We start from the raw sequence: 18,868 nt of genomic DNA on the forward strand, positions 1-18,868 counted from the left end.
ATCTGATTAAAGTAGACAGCCAAGTCAGTTAACACACTTGCTTACACATTGCTAAAATAACGTGGCCATATTTGACCCGTACCCCCTCCGAGAGCGGTCTGAGTCTCAATGTGTCCTGGTTGTTTTCACAACATAGCTGACCATGATCACAATAGACTGATGTTAATGCCAGGTCTAAACAGGGCCGTTGTTATGCTATGCATTTGCAGTCTGTGATGACAGGCTGATTTACAGGGGAACTTTGAAGATGGAAGAATTTACAGCGTCCAGGGACGGAGTATGTGAAGGGTCATGTGAGAAGCAGCGTGGCAATTGTACGCAAAGAAAGGCACGTTAATCGCCTGGGAAGCGTATTAAACAGCTGCTATTTGACCGTTTCGAGTCCACAGTTGTGGTTGTTAAATAACTACTGTTGTGCTTTTACAATACTGCAGTGTATTGTGGGAGTCCTGGAAGCTCCGTGGGCTGAGAAACACTGCATGAAATGTGGTGGGATGGATTTTCACTCCTAGCTGTGGTTAGTCACTTCCTCGCTACTGCCTTTCCCAATACTCCCCATTGTTGTAATATAACCATAATCCAACAATAATATCTCAATATTCCAAAAGTCACAATGTTTTTGAAATCTTGTGACGGCAGCTAGAGAAGACAATACATGATAGTCTGTGTACTCCCCCCTGAAGGAGGAGGAATGTCTTTGCGCGACAAATTTCCTCCCCATGTGAACAAAGGTTCCCACTGTCCCCCCCCCCCCAGCACAGCTCAAATAACAATGGAAGTAGCCAGGACATATGTTGGTGCCACTCAGGGCCGTCTAGTTAACATTTGTGTAAAAGTCTACCTCTATAGTTATTCATTTGATCTGATAACCAGTGTTGATTGCAGCCTTGCCACTGTATCCAATATAAGACGCTTGTGCATATACTTAAATTACTCTCAGTTTAAGGACATGTGGCAGCTGTCTCGGATAATGTCTGGTATCAGAGCAATAGCCTCTACAATATCTCATTGACATTTGTTTTTACAAATTTGTTTATTTTGAAGCAACATTCCAGAATAAGGCGAGACTGCTCAGTGAACACACATTTTTATCTTTGTCAAATCAACTTCAATGTCCTGTCCGTATCAGAGTGTTCAGTTAGTAACAATGGAGCCATCTTAGACGTTGGCTCTCTCCATTTGTGTCAATCAGTGCTGGGCTTCTGTCAAATAATAACAGTTTGAAAACGCTGGTGGTTCCGGTTAGATCATTAAGCATTTTGAAAGGCCCCTACGTCACACTTGGTCTAAAGTTCAGCACAGCTTGAATACTACAAGGGCAACCTGCAGCCAAGTGAAACATTTACAAAGCACTTCCATAAACACCTTTTTAGGGAGAAGACGGTTTACTTTTCGTTCAGACTCCTATAGCCAGAATGATTCATAGCTTTTGAATGTTCTACAGACTCAGAAAGAATCAGGAGAACGGAAAGAAACAGAATGTTTAACAATGTAACACAAAGCTATCTGCAAAGTCTGAAGCCTTTTTGTATTAAACCTTGAAATGAGACTCCATTGTGCCCTATGTTTATCACATCTAATGCTAATATGTTGCATTTGTTTTCTATAATGATATCACTATTACTCCCTGTGTTTATACCACAGTGACATTCCAAAGGCCATGTTTTACGTCTTCAGCTCCCTCACTGTATGCATAGCAGAGCATTGTTTGGGGTTAAACAAGAACGTAAACTGCATTAATTATGGTGCTGAAACCCTCCGTCACACGCATTCAATCTTGGTTTTTCTTTTTTACTTTTTATTGATGGGGGAAAGACATCTCTGCCGCATGGGAGGTCGATTTCCCACATAATTAAACTAGCTCAAATACAAACCCCTGCAAAAGGAGAGTGTAAATAGAAATATGTTTGAATAGAAGGTGTGGCCACAGCTTTGGAGACAGGTGCTGGAAATATGTTCCCGCACATCCACAGCTGTTGACATGATGGGCTGTGAAGCACATGTTGTTAGCATCCCAATGCTCTTCAGCGCGAGAAAGTGCACCACAATCCAGTTTCGATGGGCTCTATTGTGTTGTGGCAAGCTACAGCTATTACCTGGTCATATACACCGCCACGGGAACAAAACATCTCATTCTTTTGGGGTGAACTGTCCCCTTAAGGGTTTTTCAACCTTAACTCTTGCATAGCCTTCTTCTTTCTATTGGATCTATTTCACCCTCATGAATAGAATTAGAACACATTGAATTCAATACACTGCTGGTTGTCTAGGCCCTTTTAGAGCCCTTCTCCACGACAATTATTAGGGACATGTTGAACTTTTTACTCACAGCTTAAGTTACTAGTTACTTTAATTATAATGCGTAAAAAAACACAAATGATATATATTAGATTATAAATTCAACTAGCAAAACGTTGCTAAATTATTGAATAATGATTGTTTTTAATAAATAAATAACCAGCATTAATAATCTTTTATGTAATGTTATAATTTATTTATTATTATTATTAGATGTTCTTGAATTTGGTATATTTAGCCGATTATACTTACTAACCGGACTTTTCCTTGTACCATAGTCTTACTGTGTGGTATCAGTACTTTTATGAAGTATGTCAAATATCTGAATACTCCTTCCACCTCTGACACCCTCCTCCCTGCATAGTCTAGTGACTATAAACAGTAGGAAGTTTACTACAAACACATCCAACAACCCCCACCAGCCCGCCAACAAGGACGATTCCCCCCCCCCCCCCCCCCTCCTCCGTCTGCCTGCGAGGTTTCAATGAACAGGAAGAGCACTTCATGGTTTCAGGGGACGTCAGGGTCATGACTCATGAGCTAAGGTGGCAGCCATAGATAACAGATCAAACTGGGGCTAATAAGCTGTAGCTCTCCGGCACAAATATACATGTTATACTTCTTTTTGGTGTTGAGCTTTCCTGCACCAGCTTGAGTTTAGAAAACCCTTTGTCGGTTCAAGGACACAGAGTATGTCAGGGGCATTAGGTGGTTCAATCATGCATTTAAAAGCCTCTCAGTTAAACTTTATGGCGTTGCTTAAGATTTCTGTTAGGAACACTAAAGTGGGGCTTACTAGTGTAGCTGTTTTCAGTTCCTGGTAGTGCGTCTAATTAAATACAATTTAATGAATTTCCTTGTTTAGTAATCGCTGATCGTTGCCAACTTGAACAATGAAATCTGACCTGAACTCTTAAGAGATCTCTCCACAAACATTTTTTTTTTTGCGTTTCTCATGATGATTAACGTATATTAATCCTTGTGACACTGTATGGGTGCTGCATGCAGTCAGTCAAGGACCTTGAGTGTTGCAGAAATGTGAATGTATGGGTTAGCTTCAAGAAACACATTCCAGTCACGGTCTTTTGACTTTCCCCGAGGTGAAAGGACTTTAGAATCAATGACATGGTATTTTTGTGCAGGGCATATTGACCTGAGACAGAGAGGGAAAGCCAAAGGATCAGTGGATTCCTCCCATTGCATTCCACTTGTTATCTTTGCTATGAGTAACCTTTTCATCCAACTTCTCTCTTGTGGAAAACACAGCTTTAATAACCTTTCTTCTCTTTCGGTGCTAGTTAGTAAGTGAGGCACTTGAAGAACTAGTTCAGCTTTGGGTAATCAGTCACCTGCAGAAGTGGACTTTCACCTTTCTAGCTCTGATTTTATCTCTCCATGTCTGTCATTCACTTTTTCCACTATCTTGCTTTTTTTAGTTGCAGACGTCCCTGTTTGTACTGTAAACTAATACAAGTTCTGAAGGGCGTTCGAGTCGTCCGCACCACCTACCCCGGTCAGAAAAAAGCAATAGATAGGAGTAAATGAGTAAGAGTGAAAGAAGAGGAAGGGAAGCGGTGAGAACAAAACCAGGAAGTTGAGCAATAACAACCCCTCCCCTTTTGTCCTATACTCCTCCGTTACTAATGCCCACACCTCCTGAACACCACCACTCACCTGTCCAGTTTCACCCCTTTTCCACCCCCTCTCCCCCTTCCAAAGCTCCTCCTCTCGGGGCAGGTGAGCCAGTAGGCACTATAAAGGGTTGGCTAATGTGGAGCAACCTATCTTCTCTGCTCGGGGTAGTGCGGAAGAACAGGAGGCAGAGAGAGAGAGCGAGAGTGGTGTGCGAGAGAGAGAGAGAGGCGGAGTAGGAACGTTGCAATTTAAAAAGACAATTGGATTGCCTGTTCTCAGACTTGCGTTGCAACCATGGGGCTGGGAGTAAGTATTGGAGCTTTGTCACATGCTTTGGACTCGTTTCTCAGATTCTTTAGGTTAAGATTAAGCTGGTTATGTTTTTCCCTTTTGAGCCTACACTCAAGTTTTTGTCTCAAGTTATTGCCTGAAGTACTTTCCAAATCGGCTGTGAACTTTGAGGGAACTCTTTTAAACTCTTTTAAATTGGAAACTTTTATGAGAGTTATTCACAGTCCTTCTGACAATGATTAACGCAGCTTGTTTGAACAGCAACGTTGACACGGCTCTCGGCTCTTGCAATTTAGGAGGAAGCTGCAGAGCAAAATTACCACGTGTGCTCAAGTCCTATGTTATTTTGTCTCACTTTCTTCAATTCAGCGAGGGAAAGAGGAGTACAAACTCGCAGCCACGTCAGATGGCGGGGAAAAGACCTCCAAGAAAGCCAAGGCGCTTAAGAATATGGAAGAACTCAAGAAAGAAGTTGACCTGGTAAGTGAAAAAAAACTTTAAATAAACCTATAATTTACCTAAATACTTGTGTGGAGCTATTTCAGTAACTCAAACCCTCAAACGTGTTTTAAACTTTCAAAATCCATCTTCTAACTGAAATGAACAGACATGAAATAGAACGACCTTGTTGAACTTTAAAAGCATGTCCTCCCGTTAACATATTTTGCCTGATTTAGACCATGTTGGTCACTGTAAGGCAACATGTACGGTCACAGCAATGACACAGTCACGGCTGAGACAGACCGCTGCTTTGACCTCATGGCTAGTCACATGAGATGTAACCGTCTGCCCCGTATTTCATAAAGATTGCTACTTACACCCCATGCATGTACTGTCACATGTCATTAAGGAGTTCGCAGCCATACTTAACTTCTAAGTCATGCTTATGTGGATTAGTTTTATACGCTGAGAGGCTCTGTTGTCATTATTTTCTTCAGTTTCTCAAAACACTCACTTTTACTGCAGCCTGTAAATGTTTATTATTCTGCTTCTTAGTTCTTTTCAAACTCTTAGATCACGTGTAGTCATCTCTAGCCGCAGAAACTAAAGTGCAGAGTTAGTGCATAGAGTTTCTGGTGGTTTCCTGTGTAAAACAGTCACCAAATTTCCACTGGTGTCAGCGTTTCTCAGTCTGTATCTGAAGCTCTCAGAGGTCATTTCCCAAGGTCACTCTTGCATTAACTTCATCCCCTAGTTAATGAGAAGGGCTAATTAATCATGTCAAGCCACTTGCTGTTCTGAAAAAAATGCATTTATTTAAGTTGTTAATAATGATTTAAGTAAAATGATCTCTACTTATTGTAAAGTCTACCAAATATGTTCTCACTTCTGTCTTTAGCCGTAAACTAAAGAATGTCCTCTTCAAGACAAAGCGTCTTTTAACTCCCGTAGGAAAGTGTCCTTCACAAGGTCAGTTCACAAAAGGCACATTCAGGTGTCATGTTCATCTCAAAGCTCGAAAGCAGACATTACTGAAAACTAGTGAAAGATTTGATAATAACATTATAATCCATTTCTGAACATTTCGCTGTATTATAGACTTGTCTTTGACTCTCACAAGGTCATCAGTTGAAGGTGCCGATTAATGCTGTCAGTTTGTCGCAGGTGTGCCAAAGTACAACAAACAGCAATAACTTGGATGCTGTGGCTTGTTGCCAGTTTTAATATTAAGTGCAATTTTCTCCACATTCCAGGCTCAATGTCACCCAGCAGGTCACAGAGGACTGCAGGTTATTAGGCAGTAAAATACGCATCGTGGTGACATATTAATGATAATTGTTCTCGGTGCGTCTTAACTAGATCTCAAAGTCTTACCGCCTATCTCAATGCCATAACAGCCGTATCGCCAATAGGCCATAACCTCCCTAGCATATCATTTACTGGGATTAACAGCAGGCGGTGTCTTTAGTGACTCTCATGCATTGTTTTTCAGAGAGTTTGGAAAAATCGCTGATTCTCAGATTTAAGCTAGAATGAAAGAATAATTGACCAGCAGTAAAACAATAATAGGTCAGCGTCTTTGTGCCGATATGTTAATGATTATTGCACCATCATATTTGCGGCATCGTACAATTAAATGAGGCGACAAAGTCCAGCTAAAGACAATAGTAGCTATCCCCATGGCAACATCAAGCGGTGATCAAATGTGACAACATGAAATGCTAAATATAGAATTTGACAACCTCAATAGTGTTTGGCCTTCAAGACATGATCCAAATATGAGCTGTAATAGTGATTTTTCTCTGTTAGGCTGATGTGAAACAATGGCATGGCGGGAAAAACTGCAATTTCACCCATTTCCTCCACTAATCTTGAGTATGCGTGATTGTAAAGTGACTTAGTTCTTCCCTTACAGCTTAGGACCTCACATTGTTATAATGTAAATGCCTTCTCATACAGTGGATGTGAAATGTTTACCTTAAATGGTCAATGTAAGCTTGTACTTAAATAATACAATGGGTCCTTTAGTGGTGTGAACTGACGCCTCATTCATTCCCTCATTCAGTCATTCATTCATGGAGCTACAGTAGCCGGGAACACATCACCCATCTTTCATAGCCCATTTGCTTTCAGCACAGATCATGACATGGGAGTCAACCAAATAACCATGCTATATGTACAACAAGCTCAACATTACTTTACAATAATGATAACAATTTCCTACATGACACACGTAAATAATGATAGACGCATTGTTAGGATGTAGCAATCTGTGCAGCTTAAAGACAGTAATGCAATACTGAAATGGAAAATTCCACACCAGTCTATCACAAACAATAATTTGTCACTTATGTGAAGGTGGTAAAAACACTTGGGATGTTTCGCTCTTTCGCATTTGGTATAAAGATCACAGTATGACAAAAAAAGAAAGAAAGGTGGGAGTCAGATATTATTGCAGATCCCCCAAATGACACGGGAATAATCAGTATTCATCACTGGCTGTAGGCGTTATTCAACAAACACAGTGTGGGCACGCCAGCTTCTCTGGTTGTTCATTTGCAGATCCACCGTCATTTGAATTCTAATCCCCCGGCTCATTTCAAGATCAACAGATAGCTAATTCATTTGACGACTCTGGTATTGACGTGAGTTCGGCTCTACCCAAAATACATGAGCGCTACTCCAGCAAGTGCATCAGTGGCTGGATTTCATTCAGCAAACAGTTTGAATGAGTCCAAACGCAACCCAGCTTAGCTCTGGTTGTTTGGCTGCCACTTCTCTATCATCAGCTGACTCTCAACGTCTGCTTCAACTAATCTTAAAATCACACTGTACGGACCGGCGTGCGTTCTGTAATCCTGATCAGATGGCCCATTTTGCCTTGTCATCTTTATGTCCCCCCTGTGTCCCTCTGAAACACAGGACATTTTTATAATCCTCAAAGGAGATAATATCTGCATACGGGTTGTTGCTACTAAATGTCTCACAATGTCTCCCTCCTCTCCATAGGATGATCACAAGTTAACCTTGGATGAACTGCACAGAAAATATGGTACCGACCTTGCCAGGGTGAGTAGTCTGCATTTGTGTGTGTTTACTTTTTGAGTGTGTGTGTGTGTGGGGGAGCTACAGGGAAGATCTCCCTGTACAAACTGAGGTCAAAAGCACACAAATAGAGGCAAGGAAGAGAAATTGTTGTTATTTGAGTGGACTGACCCTCTTTCACATTGTACAACAAGCTATGGGCTTTACCAAGCACCACACACTTTATCCCATTACACAACCCGATACAGCCCAAAGCGAGCCAAATGCTTGACTGATGCTGATTATCCACTGAAATCTGAGCTGTCTGCCCCAAAACAAAGACTTCATTCACACAGGAACACCGGTAGCAACCAGAAAAAAAGAAACCTTCAGTCAAACTCTACTTTTAAATCTTCAAGTTTTTAACATTTGGAAAACATGACCTTGTTGACGCTCTTAATGATAACAGAAAGAAGCCGGTTATCCTGTCTCTCACACTGTGATACCACAAGCTGCTTGTGAATGAAGGAAGCAGTCATTTCAGGATTACTGACATTTTTTCTTTCTGTGGATGTGTTTCCGATTGTTTTAACCCTACCTTACCTCCTGAAGTAAAAGTGAGGTGTTTACCTAGAAGACCTGTTTTTATAGTGTTTCCCTGCACTACACTCTCCTCACAAGTTTAACTGTATGAAAGTATGCATGCTATTTAAGCTGACATAGCTAAACCTGTTTTTCACGTCTCTTTTAGGGTCTCTCCAACGCCAGAGCGAAAGAGATCCTGCTTCGAGATGGCCCTAACGCCCTCACACCTCCCCCCACAACGCCTGAATGGGTGAAGTTCTGCAGACAGGTAAAAGTGACTTCTTCCCAGCAGGAAATACCCGTTTGGGAGTGCAAGATTTATCATGCAAAACCTTAGTGAATTTGCATATTTAATGCAAACGGGATGCGATCCAATGCAAGATGGAACTTGAAATTTGATGTTGTTTTGTTCGCAGCTGTTCGGTGGTTTCTCCATGCTGCTCTGGATCGGTGCTCTCCTCTGCTTCCTGGCTTATGGTATCCAGGCGGCTTCTGAAGATGAACCCGCCAACGATAACGTAAGGAAATGTTTCCTAGAGTGTGATATTCATCAAAGAAAGATTCAATGACTAACATGCTTTTCTCTCCGATGTAGTTGTACCTGGGTGTGGTGCTCTCTGCTGTCGTCATCATCACTGGATGCTTCTCGTACTACCAAGAGGCCAAGAGCTCCAAGATCATGGACTCCTTCAAGAACCTGGTCCCACAGGTGAGCTTTTCCTGACTTTTGTACCTTTAAATAATTGTATTATGTGCAAAATGGCTTAATGTTTAATATCCAGTTGCTCAAAATGTTCCATGAATTTCACTAAACACTTATCATTTCACCTTTTGTTCGTATAGCAAGCCCTTGTCCTCCGTGACGGCGAGAAGAAGAACATCAACGCTGAGGAAGTGGTGGTTGGAGATTTGGTGGAGGTGAAAGGCGGTGACAGGATCCCTGCTGATCTGCGTGTCGTCTCCGCTAGCGGCTGCAAGGTGCGAACCTGAAAAACTTGTTTTAATCAGATTTCACGGGCATTGTGGCTTGAAACAGCACATACGCTTCTTTACATCTGATAATGAACGCTAACATTATTTTCATTTCTCAGGTGGACAACTCCTCTCTGACCGGTGAGTCAGAGCCTCAGTCTCGTACCCCCGACTTCTCCGCCGACAACCCTCTGGAAACCAGGAACATCGCTTTCTTCTCCACCAACTGTGTTGAAGGTAGAGATCTGACAATTAGCCGACAAGACAAAATTCACCGGGTCATCGTTTTCTCTCAACTTCATCACCTCCATTTCTCTCTCTAGGTACTTGCAGAGGAGTCGTTATCAACACCGGAGATCATACCGTCATGGGTCGTATCGCCTGTCTGGCTTCCAGTCTGGATGGTGGCAAAACTCCCATCGCCAAGGAGATCGAGCACTTCATCCACATCATCACTGGCGTGGCCGTCTTCCTGGGTGTCTCCTTCTTCGTCCTCTCGCTCATCCTTGGGTATGGCTGGCTGGAGGCCGTCATCTTCCTCATCGGTATCATCGTCGCCAACGTGCCAGAAGGTCTCCTGGCCACTGTCACTGTGAGTTGTAGTGTACACCATTTCTGTATCATTTCTCTGAATATATTATCAGTGTAAAGTATTTAATACTTGGTTTCCGTCTGTAGGTGTGTCTGACCCTGACCGCTAAGCGCATGGCCAAGAAGAACTGCCTGGTGAAGAACTTGGAAGCCGTGGAGACCCTGGGCTCCACCTCCACCATCTGCTCCGACAAGACCGGCACCCTGACCCAGAACAGGATGACCGTGGCCCACATGTGGTTCGACAACCAGATCCACGAGGCCGACACCACGGAGAACCAGAGCGGTGCCACCTTCGACAGGAGCTCCGCCACATGGGGCGCCCTCGCCAGAATCGCCGGCCTCTGCAACCGCGCCGTCTTCCTGGCAGAGCAGTCCGGTGTCCCCATCCTGAAGGTAAGATGCTTATTGCAGTAAGCCTTCAAAAAAAAGCTCAAGTTATTCCACTTAAAACCCCCAAAACATAGCAGAATGTACCCTGATCACCTGATGGAATACTTTCCCTCCTTATAACATTTTGTTTTATTGAATACAATACCCATGTGATTGCTGAGATGCAGAAACTTTGTTTGGAGGTGACTTGGCAAGAAGCTTTTTGGATACCAGCAAAATAAAGATGCAGCGAGGCTTCACTACAAATCTTTATAAAAAGCACTCCAAATAATTGAAGGCCTTTTCAGAAATATAAAGCCGCAGCTATAGCAAGAAGGTGGCTAGACAGACCCATTGATTTCATTCTAACTGAGTACTGACTAGTCTGTTTCTACAAAGAAATACAGAAAATAGCGTTTTATGTTATTGAATGCTATTCAAAGGGTTGTTTTTCTCTCTGTGTTATGTCAATATGCACAGTATATTATAAAAGAAGAAATACTAATTATGTCGACATTTTGAGTCAAACCCACTAATCAAACACTTTGTCGTCTGGTTAAATAAACAGAGAGATGTAGCCGGTGACGCCTCAGAAGCTGCCTTGTTGAAGTGCATTGAGCTGTGCTGTGGAGCCGTTGGCGACATGAGAGACAAATACTACAAGCTTGCTGAGATCCCATTCAACTCCACCAACAAATACCAGGTAAAACCCCATTGGTTGTACATTTGAAGTGGGACATGTTGATTTACGCCCTCTAGTGGTTGGGTTTGATTATGTCTCTGTTTCTTTGGAATAAGGGCAAGTCATTCAATCCACTCTTCCTCTTGTCCTACAGCTTTCCATCCACAAGAATGCAACACCTGGAGAGTCCAAACAGCTGCTGGTGATGAAGGGCGCCCCAGAGAGGATTTTGGACCGCTGCTCCACCATCATGATGAACGGCAAAGAGCAGCCTCTGGACGACGAGATGAAAGATTCTTTCCAGAACGCCTACGTTGAGCTGGGAGGACTTGGAGAGAGAGTGCTAGGTAACACATAGCTTCATTCCATAGCTGCACCCTTGGTCGGAGGAGATATGTGGACTTCTGACAAGCATTGTCTTTCTTTCTCAGGTTTCTGCCAGTTCAACCTGCCCGACGACCAGTTCCCAGAAGGCTTTGCTTTTGACACAGAGGAGACGAACTTCCCCACTGAGAACCTTTGCTTCATCGGCCTCATGTCCATGATCGACCCTCCTCGTGCTGCTGTGCCCGATGCTGTCGGAAAATGCAGGAGCGCTGGAATCAAGGTATGTAACTAGGTCTATATCTATCATTTCAAAAGTAACACCTCAATCAGGTTATGTGTTAACACTTGTCTTCCCTCTCAGGTTATCATGGTGACAGGTGACCATCCCATCACAGCCAAGGCTATCGCTAAGGGTGTGGGTATCATCTCTGAGGGCAACGAGACAGTTGAAGACATCGCTGCCCGTCTGAATGTCCCCGTCTCTGAGGTCAACCCCAGGTTAGTACACAGCTGAGCTAAATGACGTCGTCCTTCTAGACATGTCTCTTTCTTTGTCCCTAATTCTTGGGCTAATGGAGCACAATTCAATCAGCATTGGTTAATGAGGCCCAGCGTTCTACTCGTTAAAACGTTTTTGTCATTAATTCACTGTAGACAAATCCATGGGACTCTGAGCTGGTGCCTAATTTATACTCATCATGTTTAAAAGGATGTGGGATTAAAACTGTTAGCCTAACGCTGCTGTGATTTCCTCTGCAGGGATGCCAAGGCCTGCGTCGTGCACGGCGGTGAGCTGAAGGAAATGACTCCCGAGCTGCTCGACGATGTGCTGAAGTACCACACTGAGATCGTCTTCGCCAGAACCTCCCCTCAGCAGAAACTGATCATTGTGGAAGGATGCCAGAGACAGGTTAGCATCAAAGAGAATTTCAAAAACATTTCACTGACGCAAATCAGGATTTAAAGCTTTCAGAAACATACATCTTGACACACTAACGCTTCTCTCTTCTCTCTGCAGGGAGCCATTGTGGCTGTGACAGGTGACGGTGTGAACGACTCTCCTGCTCTGAAGAAGGCGGACATCGGTGTCGCTATGGGCATCTCTGGGTCTGACGTCTCCAAGCAGGCCGCCGACATGATCCTGCTGGACGACAACTTTGCCTCCATCGTCACTGGAGTGGAAGAAGGTAACAGATTGTACTTAACAGAACACTTGAAAGCCCGTTCAGCTGCAAGATTTTACACAACACTCTGTTCTCTCATCAGGCCGTTTGATCTTCGACAACTTGAAGAAGTCCATCGCCTACACTCTGACCAGTAACATCCCTGAGATCTCCCCCTTCCTCCTCTTCATCTGCGCCAACATCCCTCTGCCCCTGGGAACCGTCACCATCCTCTGTATCGACCTGGGAACTGACATGGTGAGCTCTTTGACATGACAGAGGGTCTTATTTATAATGGACTGGTTGTCAAATCAAATATTTAATTGACCTTTTGATTTTGTTTTCTCCCAGGTGCCTGCCATCTCCCTGGCTTATGAAGAAGCTGAGAGCGACATCATGAAGAGACAGCCCAGAAACCCCAAAACAGATAAACTTGTAAATGAAAGGCTCATCAGTATAGCCTACGGACAGATTGGTAAGCTTTCCCAAAGTATATTGAAGCATTGAAACAGAAATGACTCTTTTTTTATCTAGAGCCATAAAACTGCTCTTCTTCTTGTCCGTTAGGTATGATGCAGGCCACAGCTGGGTTCTTCACATACTTTGTGATCCTGGCTGAGAACGGCTTCCTCCCCATGGACCTGCTGGGGATCAGAATGAAGTGGGACGACAAAAGTATAAATGACCTGGAAGACAGCTACGGACAGCAGTGGGTAAGTGACGCTCTAGTTTCTAAGCATGCTATGACATGAGCTCATTCAAATATTAAAGGGAAGATTATTTGAGCTAATGTTCTTTCCCATTTTCCCTCTACCAGACATACGAGCGCAGAAAGATCATAGAGTTCACATGTCACACAGCGTTCTTCGCCAGTATTGTGGTCGTCCAGTGGGCCGATCTCATCATCTGTAAGACCAGGAGGAACTCCATCCTGCAACAAGGAATGAAGTATGTACATCTAAACACTTTGTAAAATGATCCTGGGCTTTTACAAAAGTTAACTCTGTTGCCTTGCCTCCAAAGGAACCGTATCCTGATCTTTGGACTGTTCGAGGAAACAGCTCTGGCTGTTTTCCTGTCGTACTGCCCGGGCATGGACATTGCCCTCAGAATGTACCCCCTTAAGTGAGTAAAGCACACACTGGCACATACAAAACATTAAATACACATTATATAAGGGCCAATTTACTAAGTTCCTATGCCACTTAGTCGGTACCTAGTCTGAACTAAAGACCTCTGATGAACTAAGTACGGCAAAGTACTTGGTGGGAAAGCGCCTATTATCTTGTGGAAGGTGGATAATATCTTGTGTCACTGGTCATTTCCACTTCAGAGGCAGAATGAAGCAGGAGAGCTTCTGTATTAACGAGACTCTTTGCCCAACAGAGTAAAATAGAGCGCCATTAAAGCATGTTAGGCTCATTAGCTCACACGTAGCTGAAATCCCTCCGTATTTTCTCTCCTCATTGTTTTGCCTTTTCTCCTGCTTCTGCCTTTAATCTTCTAACCCTTCACCCACCCACTCCCCTTTCTCTCTGCCGATGTTTGACTAACCCCGGCTTCTCTTCCTTTCTGTCTAAGAGGCTAGTGCTCCTATTTCTGTCTTGTCTGTGTTTGTTTTGCTTCTTTATTTCTGTCTTGGATCGCAGTCTCTCCAATTATATATAAAGTTCTCTGCAGGAATGAGTTGAACATAACATTTGCTGAATAAATCCGTTAATACATATTTTCTTTTGCTTTGAACAAGCTCTGAAACAGGCCACACTTTAAAGACATGTTATTTAAAGTCCCTATGTGATGAGCTCAATCTTTGTGTCTGTCGATCCCTATCTTAGGCCATGTTGGTGGTTCTGTGCCTTGCCCTACTCCCTCCTCATCTTCCTGTATGATGAAGGCAGAAGATATATCCTCAGACGCAACCCAGGCGGTAAGATCTTTTCTCCTCTCTTAGTACACATTTTGGATGTAATGCAGGGGATTTTCTTATTTCCCCGATGAGAAATCTGAAAATGTGATGGCGCTCAAAGTGTCTCTAAACACTTCAAAATTGGTTGTGTTTGTTTATGGTTTAATCAAATATTCCTACTTCAATAACCATTAGAAACTCCATTGGTTTATCTTTAAAAAAAGGCCTGCAGAACAAATAAAAATCTCATAAATACTATACTTCTTGGAGATACATTGCTTTCGACCATACTTCATTGAAAATGTAGAGTTTTGAGATATCCTGCTAACTTAAAACACGTTTCTGTGTTCTACTATTACTGCGTCTGCACACAGACCAGTGAACTGTGACGGATGGCTCGGCCCAGTGGGATCTCAACCCTCAACCCTGCCTTTGTTAATGCATTGTTCCACCCACGAAGCTGAGCAGAACCAGCATGCAGGCCTGGCTCTAAAGCAGCTGTGTGTGTTAGTGTGTGTGGGTCTGTAACATCTGAGCCCCGCAGCACAGATCAGTGAACATCCCGTTGCCCATCCATGCTGAATAATGTGTTTCAATCAGACCGAGGAAAACAAGTTAAACTGCATGGTTTACACTTTTTAGGGATTCATTTGAACAAAGCAACTCAGAAAGAGATTTTCCCACTGTGGCTAAAAGCTAACTGCCCTTCAGATAATTGTTTAATCATGGACCAAAAAAAGCTTTAACTCAAGAGTGGAAAACAAATCTAGCACGGTGATTTTGATCACTTAGGTCAGGGGTGTCAAACTCAAATACACAGTGGGCCAAATAAAAAAAAACGGTACTAGTCGAGGGCCGGACTGGTTCAATGTTTATTGCAAAACGTATTGAAATGAACTTATTGCACATATTAAACCTGGAACTAACAAAGCTTAAATGATTGCCTATAAAAACAACATTAAACATTAAAGAATCAGTTGCATTCATTTCTTATGGCTCTATCTGCAGCTTTTCCAGAATCATTTCTTATGAGTACATTTTCCCACAGGCCAACAACAGCTTCAAAAAAACTATTCCCCTCAAAGAGAAAACCAAACATGCCCTGTTGTCATGAGAGAGAAAGTGCAGAAGGAAGCATCCATTAAACTCAGTGTGCTGCTCTGTGATGCTAGCTCAGATACTTGGCATCTCATCTTGGGTGCAAGTTCATCAATGTTTGGGCTCAGGCTCTGAGCTGAGGAGACCCTCAGGATTGAGTGAAGGTGTGCGTGCAATATACCGGCGGGCCAGATCTAATAGGAATTAGAAATTATCCTGCGGGCCGAAATTAAATCCACCACGGGCCTGATTTGAATTTGACATGTGTGCCTTAGGTTCATAGGGTTTAGGCCTGGCAAAAGAAGGCTTCTATTAACGTGTATAGTCCTTCCGGTGATGGGGAAGTAACTTGCAAAATGTATTATATTATATATTACGAGATTTATTTGAAAGACACCTTTCTTAGCAATATTTTCAAGAAAGTCTAATTCAGGACGAAAATAGACAATTTAGATGGCAGATGTGTGGCAAAACGTCCCGAGAATGCCCCTAACTCTTCTTTTGTCTCCTTTTGTCTTTAGGCTGGGTGGAGCAAGAGACATACTACTGAGTCCCCACGGAGAGCACAGTCAGTGTTTCATCGTTATTTACTGCCATGTTACATATTTCTCTGAGATGTTGCTCAGACCTCAAAAACACAAAGCATGGAAGAATATTTTGATGTTTATGTCATTCACAATAAAACATTTCCGCACCATTTTACATTGACGTCCGCTCAGGAATTTGTTTTGATATTTTGCACACACTAATGCTTCTCTGACACATGGAGGATAAAAGCAGGATTAGCTGCAGGATGTTGTTTCAAGGCTCAATAGATATGTACCAGTGAGTCAGATCCGATGACCCATGCGGACGGGATTATCCACCTCAACAGGTCCCAAACTTCGGTTTTGGAGCTACATTTGTTTAGAAAAGAGAGGAACATGAATTTAAACAAAAATACATCGTACATTGAAAAGCAAAAGCTTTCTCTCATCAAATGGAAAATGTAATCAAATGTTAGCGTTAGATTAACTGTGTTTACTTGGGACTCAAGTAACTGATCGCCCCAATCAAATCAGTTAATTATCTGTTGATTGGCTCATCAGTGTTATCTGCAACATCACTAGATTTCACCTAATGAAATGTTTACTTTCCCGTGGTTTTATCTTTACCTGGCCGATATTAAGGAAAGCGTGTCGGGGCAGTGTGTGTGTGTGTGTGTGTGTGTGTGTGTGTGTGTGTGTGTGTGTGTGTGTGGTGTGTGTGTGGTGTGTGTGTGTGGGTGTGTGTGTGTGTGTGTGTGTGTGTGTGTGTGTATGTGTGTGTTATCAAGGGCCAGTCTACCACAATGGTGTTAGCAATAGATTGCTCCGTTGCACGCTAATGCAAAGAGGCTCTCAGTGAAAATGAACTGAGACCACTCTAGTGCTATCTACTTTGTGTTTACCCCGGTCATTATGAACGCCCCCTTCTCCCTCAACCCCTCTGCTGTGTGTGGTGTGTGTGTGTGGTGTGTGTGTGTGTGTTGTGTGTGTGTGTGTGTGTGTGTGGTGTGTGTGTGTGTGTGTGTGTGTGTGTGTGTGTGTGTGTGTGTGTGTGTGTGTGTGTGGTGTGTGTGTGTGTGTGTGTGTGTGTGTGTGTGTGTGTGTGTGTGTGTGTGTGTGTGTGTGTGTGTGTGTGTGTGTGTGTGCACATTTGAATGCTTTACCATCCTGGCCACAGATGGGCTGCTTCGCACACAATTAGACACTTAATACTACAAAAGTTCTGATTGTTCTTACCAGTTGAGTTAAGTTACAGCAGTGGGTGCTGGTGTGAGACACACAGCGAGAGTGCTAATACAAGGATGGAGGGATGTAGAGAAATGGGAAGAAAGCTTGATAGATGGGAAAAAAAGCGAGTCGATTTGACAACAACGAATATCTGAGCACTCTTTCAATGCGTGTAATGAATCATCTTATTGTGATTTGATGCTTAAACTGTTGTGCATGGCTGCTTTTCTGATGATTTGTCATGGGGAAAGAAAGTGAGAGAGAAAGACGAAGCAGACAGACACTGACATTATCATACCTTCATCCTTCGTTCACAAGCAGGGCCCCTGAACGTGCCTGTTGCTATGGCAACTCATTTGCAAGTGCTCTCTCTCACTTGCTCTCCTTCCGTCCAACATCTAAATAAAATCTGGGCTATTTATAGAGTGGCCCTGGCAACATGCAAAACTACACTCATGGCACATGCGTGGACTTGAATGCACTCACCAAAACAAAAATATGCACGTGCACCCCCAAATATACGTGGGTGTGCCCGCTCCTCCACAGAACCTGCTGGGTGTCCATCTGGGCATTAAGTCCACCTGTGGTTTGGTTTGTTTACCAAGATTTTGTTTATTTGCTGTGTTGTGTTTCATATTTTAGAGAAGTGAAAGCCCTGAATAGATAGCTCTCGCAGTGAAATCTTCCCTCTATCTATCAGGGTTATCTTGTCAGTTGGCGCAGATAGTATAACTGATAAAGCCCATTAGAATACACAGGGAGCCTAACAGCCTATCTGAATACAAAAGTACCCCAATGCTGGAGTTTGCTTCTATTAGAAACGTGGCTTTTCTTTTCACTGGTTTGCCCTTAGAAATGTATGAAATATGAAGCTCTGTTATGGAGGGAATGCAGACTCATGTTTTCCTCTCTGTACACACAACAACAAGTGGCTGAATTCCAGGGCTGGTTACAGGCGTAGATCAAGGGATGAAAGACCAAATCTCCCATTTGTGTTTGGGATAAAGGGTTTAAAAGCTTCTGGAACGGATCCAAATACAGGTTGCAGTACAGCTAAACTTGCTAGCATGGCTGTAATGTTATAATCGACAGGGTCTCTGCATGGAACCCCCTCCTACAACTTCCATCTCCGCAGGGGGCGTCATAGGTCAGGGAGCCTCCTGGAGCTTGCAGAGATTCATAGTGGCAAGTATGTGCAGCCCATATGCTGTAAAGGGGCTCCACTAGTTAAGAGGGAATACTATGAGGGGCCCCAGAGCTTAAGGGGGCCTGGCATATCCTTGCTGTGTAATCCCAAGCATAACTTTTAAATCACTTTTAATATGCAAATAACTTTTGTGTTTCCAATTTAGTTTTCCCCCTTTTTATTTAGATGAATCTAACCATCAGTGCTGGTATTTAAACGATCAAACAAGTCATTTAGCCGCAAGCCAGGCTATATCAGAAGATGACAAAAATAATCAGTAAAGTTTGCAGTCAACAATACTTAGTTTTACAGAGTTATGTGCCAAATACTTTTTGGCTGGGTGCAGTTGCCTGGCAACCAGACTGTAGGAAGAGTTGTTAGCAGATTGTAATTTTTATACTTTTTTACTTTACTGGAGAGCCTGATAGCTTCCCCCCATTTCCAGTCTTTTGCAAAGCAAAGCTAGACAGAACTAAGCTTACTTCCCTGAAATATTCTGTTAAGGAACATAGAGAGATATGATATCACATTTAACACAACCCC

The 18,868-nt window shown here is 43.0% G+C and overlaps 1 protein-coding gene across 1 annotated transcript; it reads left to right on the top strand.

Annotated features, from left to right (window-relative positions):
- Positions 1–3,960: 3,960 nt before the first annotated feature.
- On the top strand, positions 3,961–16,087 carry LOC117539354 (sodium/potassium-transporting ATPase subunit alpha-1). Its single transcript, XM_034205508.1, has 23 exons — positions 3,961–4,239; positions 4,594–4,704; positions 7,675–7,734; positions 8,441–8,542; positions 8,691–8,792; positions 8,870–8,983; positions 9,118–9,252; positions 9,366–9,483; positions 9,570–9,838; positions 9,925–10,233; positions 10,778–10,912; positions 11,046–11,238; positions 11,323–11,498; positions 11,580–11,716; positions 11,978–12,128; positions 12,237–12,405; positions 12,485–12,639; positions 12,733–12,856; positions 12,949–13,094; positions 13,199–13,329; positions 13,405–13,506; positions 14,217–14,308; positions 15,907–16,087. Exons 1-23 carry the CDS (start codon positions 4,228–4,230, stop codon positions 15,933–15,935), a joined length of 3,072 nt encoding a protein of 1,023 aa, XP_034061399.1. The 5' UTR covers positions 3,961–4,227; the 3' UTR covers positions 15,936–16,087.
- The last annotated feature ends 2,781 nt before the right edge of the window (positions 16,088–18,868 follow it).

The sequence above is a fragment of the Gymnodraco acuticeps genome, unplaced genomic scaffold (genome assembly GCF_902827175.1).
Source record: "Gymnodraco acuticeps unplaced genomic scaffold, fGymAcu1.1, whole genome shotgun sequence".
NCBI classification, from domain to species: domain Eukaryota; kingdom Metazoa; phylum Chordata; class Actinopteri; order Perciformes; family Bathydraconidae; genus Gymnodraco; species Gymnodraco acuticeps.

Excerpts from the sequence above, each read along its gene's own strand:
- LOC117539354 (XM_034205508.1), top strand. Across the intron at positions 8,793-8,869 it reads ATGAACCCGCCAACGATAAC|TTGTACCTGGGTGTGGTGCT; the intron begins GTAAGGAAATGT and ends TCTCCGATGTAG. Across the intron at positions 9,839-9,924 it reads GTCTCCTGGCCACTGTCACT|GTGTGTCTGACCCTGACCGC; the intron begins GTGAGTTGTAGT and ends TTCCGTCTGTAG.